Source organism: Pteronotus mesoamericanus, unplaced genomic scaffold (genome assembly GCF_021234165.1).
Source record: "Pteronotus mesoamericanus isolate MK-2021 breed Mesoamerican mustached bat unplaced genomic scaffold, CSHL_Meso_final scaffold_54, whole genome shotgun sequence".
NCBI classification, from domain to species: domain Eukaryota; kingdom Metazoa; phylum Chordata; class Mammalia; order Chiroptera; family Mormoopidae; genus Pteronotus; species Pteronotus mesoamericanus.
In genome coordinates this window covers 34,650,439-34,668,880 of record NW_026555321.1, presented here as the reverse complement: position 1 = coordinate 34,668,880, position 18,442 = coordinate 34,650,439, and the positions used below count along the sequence as shown (strand labels likewise).

The 18,442-nt window shown below is 35.1% G+C and overlaps 1 protein-coding gene across 1 annotated transcript in view; it reads left to right on the top strand.

The window, feature by feature from the left end:
- GRM7 (glutamate metabotropic receptor 7) overlaps positions 1-18,442 on the top strand; it is an 858,034-nt gene that overhangs the window by 256,153 nt on the left and 583,439 nt on the right. Inside the window, exon 2 of the mRNA XM_054595612.1 lies at positions 14,272-14,488. Coding sequence (XP_054451587.1) covers positions 14,272-14,488 — 217 coding nt within the window. The remainder of the gene's footprint in view (positions 1-14,271; positions 14,489-18,442) is intronic.

Genomic DNA, 18,442 nt, shown 5'->3' with positions numbered 1-18,442 from the left:
ATCCACTGTAAGGAATAAAATACATCTTCATTGCTTTGCTTGACATTTTCGCTGGGGAAGTATTTGTTCATTCCGTTTTATTTTCTGTGCATGAATATAAACATGACTTAAGTTTGACTGCTGGGAAGCAGATACCTAATACCCACAGCACGTTGTGCATTGCTCTAAGCTGCATGGGCTGACCATCATGACATTTGAGTCTCCCGGGTTCTTCATCTTGCTTCTCATTTGGGACAATAGTTTATAGATATAGGTGTTTTCCTGCCCTTGGTAGCAGAGACATCAAGAATTGTAACTTCTTAATTGCTCAAGGTGTAGTAGGTTAAGGGAGCTATCCTTCCAATTCACAAAGAAACATTATGGCTGAAAAGAACCCAGGAACCTGAATATGCTATCACAAAAATGCCTATAAGCTGAAACTGGGAGAAAAATTTTTTTTAAATGAGTATTAAATTCTCCTATATTAAATACATTTAAAAATAGTATTGTGTGGGAGAAATTCTTGTGTGAACTTTTATGGATGTTCATAGCAGAAGAATTGGGAAGCTATAAAGGCCATGCCATTAGAAGTACACCAATTTATACTGGAATGTTTTCATGCAAATAGGACTACTGTTCAGAGGTCATTATAGGATAATCCAAATGAAAATGTCCTCCCAACATCATTTATCATTTATTGTCTACTTAGGGTTAACATACAGTTAGGGAATTATTGACCACTGACTTTGTCTTCTTTGCCTTGTGTACAATTGTTTTAAAGATGTATTAAATCAGATCTAAATTTTTCCATTGTGTCTACTCGCAGTTCTCTGGCCTGGAGATGTATATGGCCACCTCTTATCTAACCTTCAATATTGTAGCAGGTGATGGCCACTCTGTTTCTTCTTCTTCCTCTTCTTTAGTAGTAGACCTAAGTTTTCTTGTTGGATGGGTAGAGAGGCAACAATATACATGGCTAAAGAATACGTTTTTCAAAAATCTTTTCTTGCTATTAGGTGTGACCATGAGACTGTTTGGGATAACGATATATAGGTGGATGTGTTATGTCTAAGCCAAGAAGGTGCCTTGGAAGGACTTCAACCAACTGGAAAATGTGTTTCTTCCTCTTTTTCCACATCTCCCATTTGTTGCCTGGAATGAGTCCATAATTGCTGGAGCTCTGGCAGCATCTGGGATCTTAAGTGTCATAGAGGGTGGAATTGAGAGAGAGAGACAGGGCCTGGGTCCCTGATGACCATAGGACTGTGACAGCTCTGGATTGCTCAACTGATGCCTACTTACTTTATGTGAGAAAGTAATAAACCTATTTTTGAGCAACTAGTTTTTTTAGTTTTCTTTTTTTTGCAACCTAATCAGTTTATAATTTATATTGCTTAAAAATAAAAATAAGACTGATATTGAAATATAATAAGCAGAGGAACTGAACACTTAGAACAGTATGGATTTTGGGAAACATCACTGTAGGACCTAATAGACATGATTCTAGTTCTTGCTCAGTAACGTTATGGCAATATGACTTTTGGTAAATTATTTTCCTTCTCTAAATATCGTTGCTTTCTGTAAAAGTAGAGATCTGGCTCCATTAGCAGTAATGTTCTATCCTTGACCATTTGAGACTCCTCATCCTTGCAACCTGGCATCAAAAGGATATGATCAACAAAAGGAAAAAATGCCCAACTCCAGTCACGGCATGCCTCTAGTAGGAGTCTATGCATTATGGAAGGGATTAGTAGCTCCATTGCAAAATCTTTTCTGAAGCAACTTTGTTAAAATACAGCTTGTGGTGCTGCCATTGATGACATTCTCTCTTGTTCATCTCCACAGGAAGCAGTCAACCAAAAATTTAATTACGTGTAAAAAAATATGCAATCATGGTAATTGGAAGATGACATAGTGGTAAGAGATGTGATAGCAGCATACAAGAAAGGGATATTAAAAATAGTAAATTCTAGAACAAATAATTATTTTCAACAATTTGCAGTGAAGAGAACGCCCCCAGGCTACTTCATCCTGAAAAATACCTTGGCAAATTTACAGGAGTTATTTTTTCACATACATACTTAACCAAAGAACAATTTCTGTGTCCTAGGTACCAAAAGCTGCAGCTAAAATAGGGATGGGTAAAAAACAAAAAACAAAAAACAAAAAACGCAACTTTCTTTCTAGAAGGGGAGTGTCTGAGCTAATGAAAAGCATGAGCACAGGAGCCAGTACAAACTCCACTGGCTTACAGTCTACAGCTCTGTTTTATGTAAATTAAAATATTTCATAATTATATCAAGATCTATTATCTCTGGCTGAACTTCACTAACATTTTGAAACTCTGGCTGAGACTTTACTCTTCCAAAAGCTGTACCATTTGTTCGTTTTCCTATTCTATTCCCATCTAGGACCTAGGAAGAACTGCAAAGAAAACTAGACAAATGCTCAGCTTTGCTTTCTCCACCATTCTCTGTGTCTGCAGGCGGGGGAGATCCTTAGTGACAAAGTGAGCAATTCCTTACATCCCCTAACAGCAGGGAATAGTGTGTTTCTGGTACATGATGAATCCATAAAAAACCTTTTGTCACAGAGACCTTGTTGAAGAAACAATTACACTTTGTCTAACTGAATCACTGTTGAGCAGTACTGGTATCAGAATGAGGGAACCTCTTCATTTGTTATTACTCAGAAGGAATTTAGGACTTAGTAACCCTTATGATTTTTATTTGTGTATCACCTAATTATTCTTCCAGGTGTGCAGTAATGGATATTAGAAAGATTTTGTATGTTTTATTATTCTGTATGAGTAGTTATTACAATAGCAGAAGAAACAAAATTTATTTAGGGAGGGATTAATTTTTTTATATCACCTTACCCTATCCTTTTCTCTAGCTGTAAATTAAGTGGAATTCTGGATCCCAAACCATATAAGCTTATCTCTACTTTCTTCAACATAACTGCACATTTTACTTATTCTATGCATTTGTTCTTACCATCCTTTCTCACAGGAAAGACCTTCCTTTGGTCCTTTGCTAGAGGGTATTTGCCTCCTGTCCTCTAACTAGCTTAAACAAAATTCTTGGTCATATCTTCTCTAAACTTCCAGTTTTATATGGTTGTTTTGTCCTCAGTGATCTTTCAGTAATTTATTTAAAATAGTTTCCCCCACCAAAGTGGTTTCCAGGCAACCCTAATTATATAACACTACAACAAAGATTCTGGGGAGAACAGGATTATGACCATATATACTTTGTAAAAGCCACATAAATTCCTCTCATTTGGTTAGTGACAAGTCATAGATGCATATGTGGAGTTATTTATGCATTCTTTACATAATTCTTAGATACCTTCAAGCTTGTCAAACTCATATTAATTAAAAATGGTGACTACATATTTGCCATGGCACAGAGAGTTACTTGTCTGCCAAACCATCATTTACTTGTTTGTTCCCTCCCAGAGAATCCAGCTGGGAATCCTTCCTTAGAGGTTGCATCATAAGTCAATCATGATGATCTTATTTGTTTGTTTGTTTTTTTTCTTTTTGCCAGTGTTTGGAGAAGGGAAGATAATGTGACACTGTTCTAGCCAATGAGATGTAAGGAAAATATGGTGAGGAGTAGAGCATTTTGGAAAAATAAAAATTCCTTCTTGATCAATAGCCAAATATATAAGAAGAGAAAGCCTTGGTTTACTAGATCCTCTCTCCACCGTCACCTCCATCTTTCCTTTTTAATGACGTCATGTGGGGCATGATACACAGAGCAGAGGAAGTACCTTCTGAGTATGAGACAAGAACTAAGAAAACAGAAAAGTAAACCCAATGCCCTGGCATTGTTGAGTCACTAAGCCAATCTGGAAATGAGCTATATCCAGATTTATTTAGTGATTGCATTATCTAAGGCACTAGTAATTAAGTGATATGTTACCTACAGCCAAAAGTATCCTTTCTCATGATTTTCAAATGCCAGTAAAACTCCAACAGTTGTATAGTCCTACAATGATGGGATACATGAAAGAAAATTAAGATACAGTTTCTTTCCTCAAGGAGTCTTGCAGCATGCATGTGGTAATATAATAAAGAGATGTAAGCTAAATTACAAACAGAAAAGAGTGATGAGCAGCAGGAAGAGGGGACCCTTTGTTTAGCTGGAGAGAGACAGCGTAAATTGCCCAAAGAAGTTTGCATATAATCAACCTGGAGATTGGAGAAATATACTAGAATTTATTAAGCAAAGATATCTAGTAGATACTGCAGACTTATACAAAGCAAGGAAAGCCCACGGAGAAGTAAATAATTCTGTCTTATAGAATTAAGGTTGGCCTGATAAATTTGATTACATATATATTTTGGAATAACTTTAATGTTTTTAGTGCATGTGTGCTTTAGAAATTTTTGGAGCCTTTCAAGTGCTAATTTATACTTAAATTTTACTTGGTAACTTATCTACAGTACCATCTAAGTCATTCTCTTATTAAACTGCTTTGTTTTCTTTATGGTATCTGTCTATTTTTGTGTGTATGTATGTATGTGTGTGTGTATGTGTGTATATTAGATTGTGGCATTCTCCAAAGCTGGCCTCTCATTAATTATTGAATCTGCAGTTGCTAAATTTTACCGATATAAAAAATAACTGGTGATACACTATTCATGTAATATTGTATCATCTGAATTAAATGATAGAGAATTATTTATTGTGCAGAAATCTTATGAATTGTATCTTTTGTTTTAAAAATAGTCACAAAATGCTTGTTTACTCAAAATGTGAGCCATATAAAAGATAAAAGAAATAGCACTGCTTTCCCTCCTCTTTATAAGGGTAAAAAAGTAAATAAAGAAATTTTTGTCAAGTAAGCCTCTTTCAGGCAATCAAAGGATCAGTGTAGACTTAACTTCGCCTTCTGGAACATCTATAGCCTTATCCAATGAGAATGAACGTGCCTGCGGCCCTGCCAGTCCCTGGAAGGGGCTTCTGAATCATTAGGTGACGATGACAGCATTTTGCAGGAGCATTCCTGTTAAGTGCACTGTATTGTGTTCTAACTCTTTGAAAATTGCAATTCAAGTAGAGCATAGTGCATAGTTTACTGCAATCAATATTCAACAAAATATAACTCTTCATTTTCAACCATCCTAAATAATCAAGACTTTTGGACTGTAACATACTTAAAAAGGTGGCAGCAGTTCTCAGAGAGAAAATAAGTTTGGATTTTATTTCATTTACTCCTGAAAAAAGTCTTTCGTCACATTGAGAAGCTCCAGTGAAGCATCCTGTGAAGGATGGAGCATGTCAACAGCATACACATTGTACATTCCACCGAGAGCGAGAAACTGGGTAATCAAGGTACCTGGAAAACACACACAGCTTTGATACTTGGGAAAGATCAGCAAGTGGGAATGAAAATATGGAAAGTATAAACAGTGTACAAGACGTTAGAAATATCTCCTCCTTTCATTGTCACTTTGCAACCACAGTGTTATGACTGCCATTGTGTTCTTTTGCACAAAACTATAATCCAGTTATTCTCAACTGTGGCAATTTTGCATTGCCCTCCCCCCAACACACACAAACATGGGTGTTTTGCATTGTTTGAAGTCATTTCGATTGTGACAGCCGTAGGATATGTTGCTGGCGTCTAGTGACAAAAGTCAGGGATGTTGCTAACCATCCTGCACTGCACAGGCTGGCCTGTTTCCCATCACAACAAAGAACTCACTGACTTTGGATGTCAATGATACCAAGGCCCAGAAGCCCTGCTCTGTGGAGATTTGACATTTTTATTGTTAATAGAATGCCTCAGAAATCAGTCATTAGTGTTTGGTAAAGGAAACTTCAAGGCATGAGAATCTGGCTCTTGGGGCCTGAAAGATCCAGGATCATATGTAATAAGTGTGAGAAATATTAAAGTAACACATAATTTGATTACTTTTGTTTCTTAATATATGGCAATTTGCAGGGCTACTGGCTAGAGATAATTCACAGACATGTAGAATGGACCCTAAAAGGTCATAAGAGTAATTTTCCTTCTTTTCATCTCTCTGTTCTTCTAGGAAAGTATATGCTAATAATTTCTGTGATCTCTTATTGGAAGGGCAAGGTCTCTATTTTACTTTGTCATTAAATGATATGGATATATGTGTGTAGGTAATTCTCCAATCTACAAAGGCCTCAGAGTATCTATACAACATACACACACAAATAAAAAGGCAAAGGAAAAAGAGTTGCAATACTTAATAATAATCTCTGTCATGAGTAGTTTAAAGTTGAGTGAAACTCCAGATTTTGAACTAATTGAAAATAATTTCTCAGTACTCTGAAATAAAGACTACCAAACATTAGAATTAAAGTCCAACCATTCTAATATGAGCAGAGATCTTATCTAGGAAATGGATAAGTACAAATTGAAGAGAATGATACTTCAAAGAATGACCTTGAAAACATTATTCAACCCTTTTCCCTTTTTAGGGATCCATATCAATAAAGCTTGATAAGAACTAAGAGTAGAATTACTGCCAACCGTGAACTTAATAATGCCCCACTGGGAGTTCATTAATATCTCAACAGGTACACTGAAGCATTATTTTAATTGCACATGATACTTCCAAAAATTGCCTTTTACAAGTTTTATGGAAACTGCCCACTGATCAAGTGTTAGCACTTTTTGTTTTGCCTTTCCTAACTGTGCAGATTCCCCAGGAATGGAGAACCGTGACCCTCATTCAGCTTTCCACAAATAAGTTCCCAGGTGACTGACTTTGTCATAGGTACTGCCCTTGCAATACAAAGGGGAAGAAGCTCAAAATACTTGAATCCAATTTCAGATCTTTCATTTTTCTAAATAAATGACTTCTTTTTATAAATATTTAGAAATTTATTTTGGTGAGAGTCAAGTTTGTATGGAGTGGTGGGGGCAATTAGCATTTCAAAAATATTTATATTAATGTAATTGAGTCTACATCTGGACTTAGGTCTTCAGTTATTTTGACATGAAGATGATGACTAAAAGGGTATACTTTCAGCTCATGAGCTCCTTTAGCCTAGTGTTTGACTGTAGTGATCATAAGATGATATTAAATTTACAAGAATTCAATCTTGGCAATAGTTTGAAAGTGAAAATGCATCATATATTTGTAGTATTTGATTTTGCATGTATTAGAAATGACATAGAGTTGTTTTCTCTAGATTTGCTTTCCTTTTTTTTTTTTTTCTAATTTGATTTGGTGATAGCAATGTCAACATAAAGTGAAGGCATTTAACTAGAACAGAGTATACTAATTCCATCTTGCACCTGATAGCCAAGTCAGGTTCTAGAAGGGAGAAAAGCTAAGGAGACAGCAGGGCAGAATCATATTGTTTAAATGATAGATCCAAGCATGTCTTGAAGAGTTAGGCTCAACTCTGGCCACTGTGGTATATGTTGCCTGGAGTTGTTAGGTCTGAAGCCCAAGAGAAACAACAGAGTGAGAAGTATAAATGACTCCCTAGTCCTGTTACCTTTGAAACCTCATCCAGTGTCAACTTGTCCTACATTTCAATGATGAGGAAGGAAATCCCAGAGAAAAGTGTGCCAAGGAGAAGAAAGAGCAAGAAGAAGTGTTTGCTACTCTGCTTAAAGCTGCCTGCCACAGGCCTGCCACAGGCCTGCCCCGGGCAGGAGTGACTTCCAGGTGCGGTGGAAGCCACTCCAGCTATGTGGATAAGGGATTCTGTTCTCTCAGGATGATTTCATTCATTCATTTACTGGCTCACTTATTTATTCAACAAATATTGATCAGGTTCCTATTCTGTCCTGGGTACAATGCTATCCAGTGATGATAAAATGATGAACAAGGCCCTTGCCTTCCATGAGGGTAAGTATTCTCCTAGAAAGGAGAGAACAATAAACAGTTAATTATACAGATAATTGTTTAATGACAGCTGTGACACTTGTTACCAAAGAAAACTGCAGTGTTCCGAAGGCACTGATCAACTGGCCTTCCTATAAGTTCATGTTTTCCAGGGCACACCTGAGAGAGGTTAGGAAAGAGCCTTGAGCTCCTCCTAGTGACTGGTGTGGGACACTAATTAAATATAGTTTTGCTTTTGATAATTTTTTTTTTTAGTCCACCAAAAGAATTCAGTCACCACAACCACTTGTACTGATGAGATGTGCATATTGGTGACTTGAAAATATCTTCAAGATAGGTAATATGAGTTTTTTAAATGTCCATTTTAATTATTTTTGAAATTGGTTTTCTCCAAGTCTTCTTTATTTCAGATTTACAGGAATTTTAGGACCCTAAATATACATAACTATTTTAAAGGTTAATTATAAACAATAAATTGGGATTTTTTCCCCACTATATTAAGAGTAAGATATAGATTTGGGAAATGTTGCATCTGATTACTTGAAGAATGATGGCTTTGCTATTTTTGTTCCATTTGTGTTTCAATATTTAAAAGTGTTAGGGAAGTTGACTCCTATATAAATTTAAATGAAAACTGAAATGTGAAAACTACTGTTTCAAAAACTTGATTCCTTGAAACCAATCTTCTATCTTGCTATCAGCATTACCTGATTCACATCTTAGGAGAAATAATTGGAAAAACTAAGATTTTCTTTGCAAAAGAGAATTGTTAAAGGGGCATACTTTTTCAATTATTTGAAGATGCTCATAGTCCTATAAATTTAGTTAAGATTTATTTTGGCAAAGTAAAATTTTAACTGATAATCTTAATTCTTCACTTAGCTATACATTTTTCAAGATGAGAAATTAGAATAAATGCTAGTTGATTTTAAATGTTTACTATAGAGAAATAGAAATAAAGCAAAACTGTTTTTGCCACTATTATTCTTGTTTACATGGACATTCTAGTTTATATATTAAGAAAATAAAACTAAATGAATTCCACAATATGGTTTGCTTACCTAGAAATCTCAAGGAAAGAAATTGGAAACTCTTAGAACTAATATAAATTTCAATAAGGGTGTAAGTCATAAACTAAATGTACAAAATTAATCAACTCCTATATACCAGCAACAAATAGAAAATAAAATGAAAATTTGGTACCACTCGTAAAACAAAAATAGCAATTATATAGAAATAAAATTAATAATTTGCAAGGGTTACATGGAGACAGTTATAAAATTTTACTAAAAGAAAAGGATGAATAATGGAATGCATGAAAATAAATATATTCCCACAGGAGAAAGTAAAATATGGTAAATGTACCAATTCTTTCCAAATTAACTTGTACATACAATGTATTATCATAATCTTAATGGAACTTTATTATAAATTTGAAAAAATTGTGCTGTAGTTCAGCTGGAAAATTAAACTTGTGATTACTCATGGTTGTTTTAAAAAGAGCACTTATAAAGTGAGAATACTTTCCAATTAATATATCCCTCAAAACTCTTAAGTTTCTAAGAATAAAAATTGTAAAACACTGGCCCAAGACTCAGGTGACAGAGAAGTGGAATAGCAGAGAATACATCCCCAACATTCATGGGTAGTTAAAGGATTTAATATGTGACAAGAGATGTCTTCTCTTCAATAGTTAGTATTTAATATATGGTGCTAAGCCAAGTAGTTAACCATTCAGAAGAAAAAATATAGATGTTTGGTTTACCTTCTAGTACAACCCCAAGTAATTTTCACAAAGGGAAGTATTTAAGTGTAAACCTGAAATATTTCTATAGGACTTGAATCAACTGTTAGGAAATTTTGTTAACTTCTAGAGATAATGAAAACTTGAAAAAAAGTTTAAACATTTAACAATAAAGATTAGATTTAACTTAGGCTTAGTTTAGCAGAATATTATGCAACCAGAAAGAGAGAGAAAGAAAAATGAGGGGAGAGGTGTGGAAAGAAGATATTAAGACCCACAGTTATATAATTAATAATATATATGTATACACCCAATACACACAAAAATGATAAAGAGGTATAGCAAATATTAATAGGGATGAAGTCATTAAAGTTATTTTCTTTTTTGCTTCTGTATTTTCATAAATAAATGTATTATTTTCTAAATACAAGTAAAAACTAAAATACGATAGTTTATAAATGTTTTTAATTCTATTTGATACTCATCAATAACACTATTTTTTTGTGATAGGCAAATTTCTATGATGTAAGTAAAGAATAATAAAATACAATAAGGTGAAAATTTGGTCCATGTTAAAGACCAAAGGTGTTCAAATTTTTTAATTGGAGCAAGAAAGTCTCAAGGAGAGATGGGACATCTATTTCTCTGTAGCTGAAGTGTTATCATACCAAATTATCTTCATCAAAAGATGAGTTTTGCATATCCATAGAAGGCTGACAGGAGGGGAGGGTTTCAGTAGCAGAAAGGGAAGTACAGCTAGAGATCAAGGAGAGTGCCGAAGTTAATCACTAAAGATGACTAATAATAATTTAGTCATTTTCAAGTACCAGTTATTACACATACTTCAAAATAATTACTCTGTAGGCTTAAACAGTAGTTTGAAAACAAGTAACTAAATATGCACCATAATAGCTAAATAACTACACGGCAACATGTTTCATAGATTACATAATATTCTCCCAGTTCTTTATCTCTGTTGCTAGAAGGGATATTCTGATAACAGCTATACAGGGTGGGGAAAAGTATGTATACAATTGTTGGTATGGAAAATAGTTAAATAATTAATAATAATATAAGAATAAACTCTATGTTTTTTGTACTCATAACTGCACACCTACTTTTACCCAATCCTGTGTTTTTATATCACAAATGAAAACCATTTGGTCTTTTATCCCTTATTCTAGCATCATTTATGCATAGTGGAGAAATAAGTGTCATTGGATATAGAATGTGTATATGATGCTAAAGAGACATATGCGTCTTAAGCCAGGAGATACTTCTTATTTATAGTGGGAAGGGATATACCATAGATAGCAGCCATTTTCAAAGGGTACATGGTAGTGAGGAGAGAAATTTATTTCACCAGGATTTTCAGAACTGAAATATGGGGAACAGTTTTGAAATTGCATTTGCATCGGGGCACTTCACAATTCTGATATTTTATAGCAGCTACATAAATGCAATTTCAAGTAGAGTGCTGGGTGTATCTTTATTAGAACTTCAAAGGTAGAAAGGGATTTTGGCAGGAAAGACCTCTGTGTAATTGCATGAAGCTTTTACGTTTCCACAAATTGAAATTGATGTAAATGTGTTGACATGCTTGGCTTCCCTCCTTTTTATTTCTTGTAAGAGAAGGTCTCTCACTGTCTCTCTCTACCACTCTCTTTCCCACACTCCCTCCCTCCTTCCTTTTATTTTTCTGCCCAAAGCCTTTATTCAGATGGTATTTCACTTACCTAAAATGTATAACCTCATAACTATAAATGAAACATAAGGAACTCTTTCTATTAATGTTGGGTTGGCCAAAAAGTTTGTGTGGTTTTTTTCATAAATAAAAGACACATTTTTCATTTTCACCAGTATCTTCATTGATTGGGATATTTTGCGTATGTCAGCTATTTTCCATGTGGTGTAATGTTGATTGATCTCAATTAAGGTCTTGATTTGTTTGCTACCAACTTCAACTGGTCTACCTGACCATGGAGCATGATCCAGCAAGAAATCTCCAGCACAAAACTTTGCAAACCACTTTTGACATGTTTGATCAGTCTTCTCCATACACTGCAGAAATCTTTTTTTGTGTTTCAGTTATATTTTTACCTTTCTTGAAAAAATAAAGCATAATATGGGAAAATGTGTATTTTCTTCCATCTTCAATATTAAAATGGCTACACAAAAATTCATCAATTTTTATAATTTTTTAAATGCACACTTATATAACAGCTGCCACAATACAATCTAAAGTGGTACTAGAGCCATCTTACAGAAAAAAACAAATGAAACTTTTGGCTAACCCAATATATTTAATAAGCTCTCATAAAGTATTGAAATAAAATGTTTGAATGACAGCCTTAAGAATGACCTGTAAAATAACTTTGAATGAGTCAGAAGTTAGCACTGTGGGCAGAAATTGGCCTGGACTCTGATAATCTCTTGCCGTTTCTTGTATTATGTTTATTATTAGAATGTTTCAGCAACAATTCAGCTAAGTATCATAGTTAAGAGTTCGGAAATTTGCATTGGGTAGTTTCAGGCGTGAATGTTGCTGGTCATATTTTACTTTCAAGCCTCAGTTTCTTCTTTTGTAAAATTAGTTAATAATAGAGTATAATATAATATAGTATGGCATAGTAAAAAATATTTACTGATGGTTAGGTTAGGTAATGCATATGAAACTTTAGTAAATGATTGGCATATAATAAAGAGTTGAATAAAATATTTATAAAGCAACAATGATGGGAATATGCAAACATGTTCTTAAAATAGAGAAGGGAATGTTTGTGGTAACATATCACAGAGAATTGGGGGATCAAAAGTAGGGAATGGGTGAATTTAGTTAGAGAATCCATACTGTTCTCTATTTTGATTATCGTTACCCCTTTATCTTAAGTGCCCACCCTGTCACAGGCGTCATGCTAAGCAACACACATTCGTATCTTCACCCCTCAAAACAATCTTATACTAATGATGAAGCTAAGTCATTGAGGTGAAATAACTTCACCGAAGTAAACACTTGTGAACAAAACATCAGGCTTAATCCACATCTTGTCAACAGCAAATTCCATTTTATTTTGCCTCCACCTCACTCCCTCTCTCATTGAGAAGTTATTCAGGTAAAGACCCATCAGGAGACTTTGACCCTTTCTCACACTGGCTTTGGACTTTGAATCAGGGGCAGAGAGCCTACCCCCACTGTCCATAGCGCAGAGCTGCATCAGGTATGCGCTGCAAGAACTTGACTGTAATGATGACCTGAAAAGTTTGGTGGAGAAATGAGCTTCACAGAAGTAATAACTAGCTTTAAACAATGACAGGTCGGTAAACTTTAGGCATACTGCACTGGAAGGAAAAAAAAAGGTTAATATGGACTACAGTTTTCAGGGCTGAAAGAGTCAATTTGAATGTAGCCTTGACTTCTTTGGGGCAAAGAGTTGTACTGCTGGGCTTCGTCTGAGCAAAGATCAAAAGTGGCTTTTAGATACCTCAGAAATCCATATGATAAAGCAAGTCCTGGGAGAGTTTGCAAACAGGATTTTGTAGGAGTTGCCTATTGTTACAGGTAGATTAATTGTACCAATTATAGTCTAATGCATGCTTCTGTTAAGAGAGTTAGGGGATGGTGCATTGTAAAAGGCCCTAAGCCTAACTTTAGGGCTACTTTAGGGCTTCCCCTAGGTTATCTAGGATCTCAGGCAAACATCTCTTTTTCAGGACCTCTTTCTATATACATAATTTGGTTTTGCTAAAACCAGCATGTCAGCATTACTCAGGTAGCCTAATTTCACATAATTCTAAGAAATAAATACTGTACAGGCCAAGGAGAGTAATCTGGCTGTTAGACTGAAACCTGAAACCAAGGAGAGTAATCTGGCTGTTAGACCAGAACCTGAAACCAAGGTTCTGCTATGGGGCTCTAGGCATAGGCACAAGTTCTAGAGCTCCATGGAACATCTGGTTACTCTCATGTGAGGCTGAGTGTCAGAGAGTTCTCTAAAGGTGAAATAACAGGAATCAGAGACCCATTGTGGTTCCTTCCAGACAGGACTACCAGCCCTTTTCCAGAACCCAAAGGGGAGCTTAGAAAATTTTGAAAAAGGTGTTCTAATGTGCTAGGACCACTGAGGCGAAGGCGTTGGGGCCAGGAAATCCCCTTGCCTCTGTCCAAGGGTGTTACTGGGCTACTTCATAATGTTTTTGAGAAGAATATATTAAATAATGCATGTAACTTGCTTAGATATTTCCTCACAGGTGATCATCCCTCAGTCAATATTAGATAGCTAATGACATCCGCTAATATTCGTTAGTTGTGTCAACTAAAACATTCTCTATACACATTCCAGTTAGGCTGTTGGGTTTTTTGTTTGTTTGTTTATTTCTATTAGTTTATAAAAAGTAAAGCATGATTCAAAATGGTAGCCAGATGATTATAAATTATTTTCTCCAAACCACCATGACCCATATGGTTTCCATGCAATCCTCATTCCTTGTTCCCAAAATGAGAAAACAAAGGGCAAGGCACAGCTTCTTTGTGCTTTTAAGAAGTTAGTAGTTGCATTTTCTACAGTTAACATATAGTGTTTGCCAACACACACATCCTCTTTGGAACTCAGGTCCTGTATTTGAGTAAATTATTGTCAGTATAAATGAGTCTCTCACATCCTGATGGTGTGCTCTCATGTGGTGCTTTTTGTCTTTTCAGATCCCCCAGATTAGTTATGCATCGACGGCACCTGAGTTAAGTGATGACCGGCGCTATGACTTCTTCTCCCGTGTGGTTCCACCAGATTCCTTCCAAGCCCAGGCCATGGTAGACATTGTGAAGGCCCTAGGCTGGAATTACGTGTCTACTCTTGCATCTGAAGGAAGTTATGGAGAGAAAGGTGTGGAATCCTTCACCCAGATTTCCAAAGAGGCAGGTAGGAAGAGATTGCAATGATCAAAATGATCCTCTTCAAATGTATGTGGATTGTAGGGTTCTTTTCAGACTTTATTAAACAAACACTATAGATGATCACCTTACACCCACTCTCATATTCCCCACTGCCTGGGAATTAGATCTGTAAAGTCTTTGTTTATAGCAGTTTTTTTTGTTTTTGAAGAGAATATTTTCAGAAGTGTGAAACTGAAGTCCCTTCAAGTATTAATGGGAGAAGTGCAGAGAAGAAAATGTCTCCAAATCAATATCTTACTTCTGTGTAATGGATAATAGTGTGCATTACTGCTTTATGTGTGCCTCTCAATGCATGCTCTTTTTGCTCCCTCTCTAAATTGAGAGAATTGTTTAGAATTATGAGAACCCAATCACAGTGGCACTTTGCTTTGAAGTTGGATAAGAGTGATGGTTCTGGCTGACTTGGCCAAAACAAAATTAAATAAATTATTCAGGCAGTAAATTGTATTTAGACAAATAGTCTTTGAAACAGATTATTTTGAAAAAGACAGTTCTATTAAGTAGCACTTGGAGAAGATTCTTTTATGTTTGTTTATTTAGCTCAAATTGGAAGTAATGGTTCAAATTTTTGGCCTGTAGTCCTCATTTGGGCGGATTTTGAGAAATTAGATAAAATCTTCACACGTACGGATCCTAACAAGAAATATTCAGGCTTCTCCATTTGGAAATACTGGATATAGTAAATATATATTATAAAATGTGTGCTTGATATTCTTATACAGTTCTTATGCCAAAGTTAGGTCTTTAGTTTTGTTTGTAAGAATTTTATCTAATCCAAATTGTTATTGATCAGAATAGTTAACTAACAATAAAGACAGACAAGCAGGACAATAGAAACAGAGATTCCTTCCATGAGAAAAAAATGCCATAAATCTAAAGACATTGCTGTGATGTTGGACTGTCAGAATACAGATATACTTACATACATACATCTGGCATAATTGCACATGACTACTAAAAGAAGGGAGTCAGGATTTGCTTGTAAATCTCATGATTTTAACTCAGTGCCTCATCACTAGCTCTAATTTCAAAAATTCACTGGAGATGAGTCATTCTTATGTTCTTCCTTCTGACTGAAATACTCTCATTCTTAACACTGTTGACTAGGTAGCTCCTAATTATGAACAGGTCTCATCCTAAAAGTCATTTGTAGATTCAAACAAACCCATGTGTACCAATTCCTTGGTTTTATTGGCATGGCCTTATGTTTCCAATGTCTTTTTCCCACAGCACTTATCGCATGTTAGTGTAACTTGCTGTTGATGTGTTCTTTCTTGTCCCCTAGACCCTGGAGGAGACCATGTCTGTCTTAATTACTACTGTAGTCCCAACTGCTATGTTTCTAAAGGGAGTCTTTTTTAGTATAATTCAGTTAGAAACTTTATGATTAGAAAAGAAATCTTAACTCTGGCCTAGTGTTATGCTGAGATTTGTATGACTCATTAACAATTACTTGCATGAAGCCCTAAAAAAATAACTAAGCATTTCTGATAACTAATTCTTTTATTTCTTTCTTATTTCTTTGAATCCTACTTTGACCAAAATAAGGCTTGAGATTGACTGGAAATATCAACATAAATATGAATGTAAAAAACATGATAAAGAGAAAATAATAATCTAAAGCTCAGAGGTAAAGTTCAAATAATTTCCTGCTCTGTTGCTGCACTTTGGCTTTCCACTTTGATGCTGAACATTGTACTGGACAAAGCAAAGACTACTACTCACTTTGTTAAAAAATTTACAGTGTTCATAAGATTGAAATTATGTTAATTTTTCCATAAAGCACAGGATCAAGACAAATGTTTTCTCTGTGTCTTTTATAAAAAACGTGATATAAACCTGTCTATAGACAGGTTAGTGGTGAGTTTTACGTGGTTGTTTTTTCCTGGTGTCACTTGATGAAGGCTTAAGATATAAAATCAGAGTCTGGTATATAGTGGCTCTGCAAAAAGGACAAAATCCTTGTAATATGGCCTGATCTCTTCAGCTCATATATCTAGCTAATCTTACATTGAAATGATGCAGCTCAAAAAATAAATATTGTATCATTGACAGCCATTTTGGAAAAAGCCTAAGTTTGCGAGCCCTTCTGCTTGAGGAGGAGAGTGAGTATAACACCAGCTGTAGGGATGCAGGAAAACAAGGACCATTCGGGTAATGTCTAGCACATCAGTTCCTCTTCTCCGATAAGTATTATGATATTTGGTGTATATTTACAATAACTTTCATTGGAAGTATATCATATATGGAAGTCATTGAAATGAATTCACTTAGTGCTTAGTAAACACTCCTGTGTCCCCTGCTCTTCCCAAGAGAAAAAGAGAAAATAGAGAGAAGGGAAAATCGCAATTTAAATAGTGTGTGGTAAATTAGTCAGAGAAAATCTGAAGTGGGAAACATGATCCACTGTTTCTTTAGTCAGCTTTATTTCTGTGGGCCTTTGATAATGTGAGCATACATGTTTGTGTTCCACAGCCTCTAAAAAGGTCCAACTACTTCCTCTGATGTCCTCTCAAAGAAACAGCAATGTGGTTTAATTCAGAATAAAAAATTAAAAAAAATTAGTCTATTGGAATTTCTGGGAAGTATATGTGCTTGGAATTTTCAAGGACAATTTTAAATGTTCACTATTTTCCTTTGCCTGCTTACTATAGAACCTGACCCTCAAGAAAAATACTATCCTGCATACATGCGTAGGAGAGGCAGTATGGCATAGGGATAAGCAAGCACCATGACACTCCTTTATCCAACTCTTACAGAACAACTCAAGACAATGATGTCTGAGAAAATAAGCCATTTTTCAACAGAAGCCATTTACTTGTCTGGAACATGGAGGGCTACATATAGCTTTTTTAAACTGTCAAAGAAAACCTCAATAATTCTTCTCTCATGTATAATCATAGAAGATTTTGTCCAGCTGGGTGACTCAGTTGAATGGAGTGTTGTCCCAAGCACAAAAATGCTGTGGGTTCAATTCCCAGTCAGGGCACATACTGAAGTTGCGGGGTCAATCCCCAGTTGAGCTACATACAGGAGGCAATGTGTTTCTCTCCTGCATCAATGTTTCTCTCTTTCTCTCTCCCTTCCTCTCTCTCTCAAATCAATAAATATATCCTCTGGTAAAGATTAAAAATAATGATAACAATAACTCTCCTCAAGTAAAATCATGGGAGATATAAATATGCATGAATGATGCTCCTTGATGAACCTTCATAGAGGACTATAACATGATTTTTCTCAGATGATGAGATTTTTGTAGAACAGTTATATTTGCATAAATTGCCCTGTTTATTTGAATGGATGCACATGCAGTATTACCACAAGCAATTTATTGTTTAATATTACAGAGAATAAGAGAATATTTACTCCAGCATGTTTTAAATTCAGGTCAATATAATAACTTAAGTAGTCTAAATTATACATAAAAAAACCTTTTTTCTAAGTAAGGGTCAAAGTAAATGCTTATCATAGCATATGGCCCTAATATTCCAGATGTTTTGAACCAAATTTGGTTCAAGGACATTACATATGACTTTTATAGTTTGCCAGACAATTTTAAGGAAAATCTCATGAATATTACTTCACAAATAGTAATAATTTGTTACTTCCATAGTATCATGACACACGTGAACTTTTAAAAGCCTAGAAGAACATTTGAGCTGTCCTTTTGGTACTTCATGCCAATCACATAATAGACTTATTTCAATTGGTCTTCTAAAATAAATTTAGTTTATTACTCAGATAAACTGTAGAACTTTTTGACAGTTTTAAAATTCTTTTTATTTTTAGTTAAAGATTTTATTTATTTATTTTCAGAGAGAGGAGAAGGGTGGGAGAAAGAAAGAGAGAGAAACATCCATGTGTGAGAGAAACATCAATTAGTTGTCTCTTGTTTGCTCCCATGTGGGGACCTGGCCTC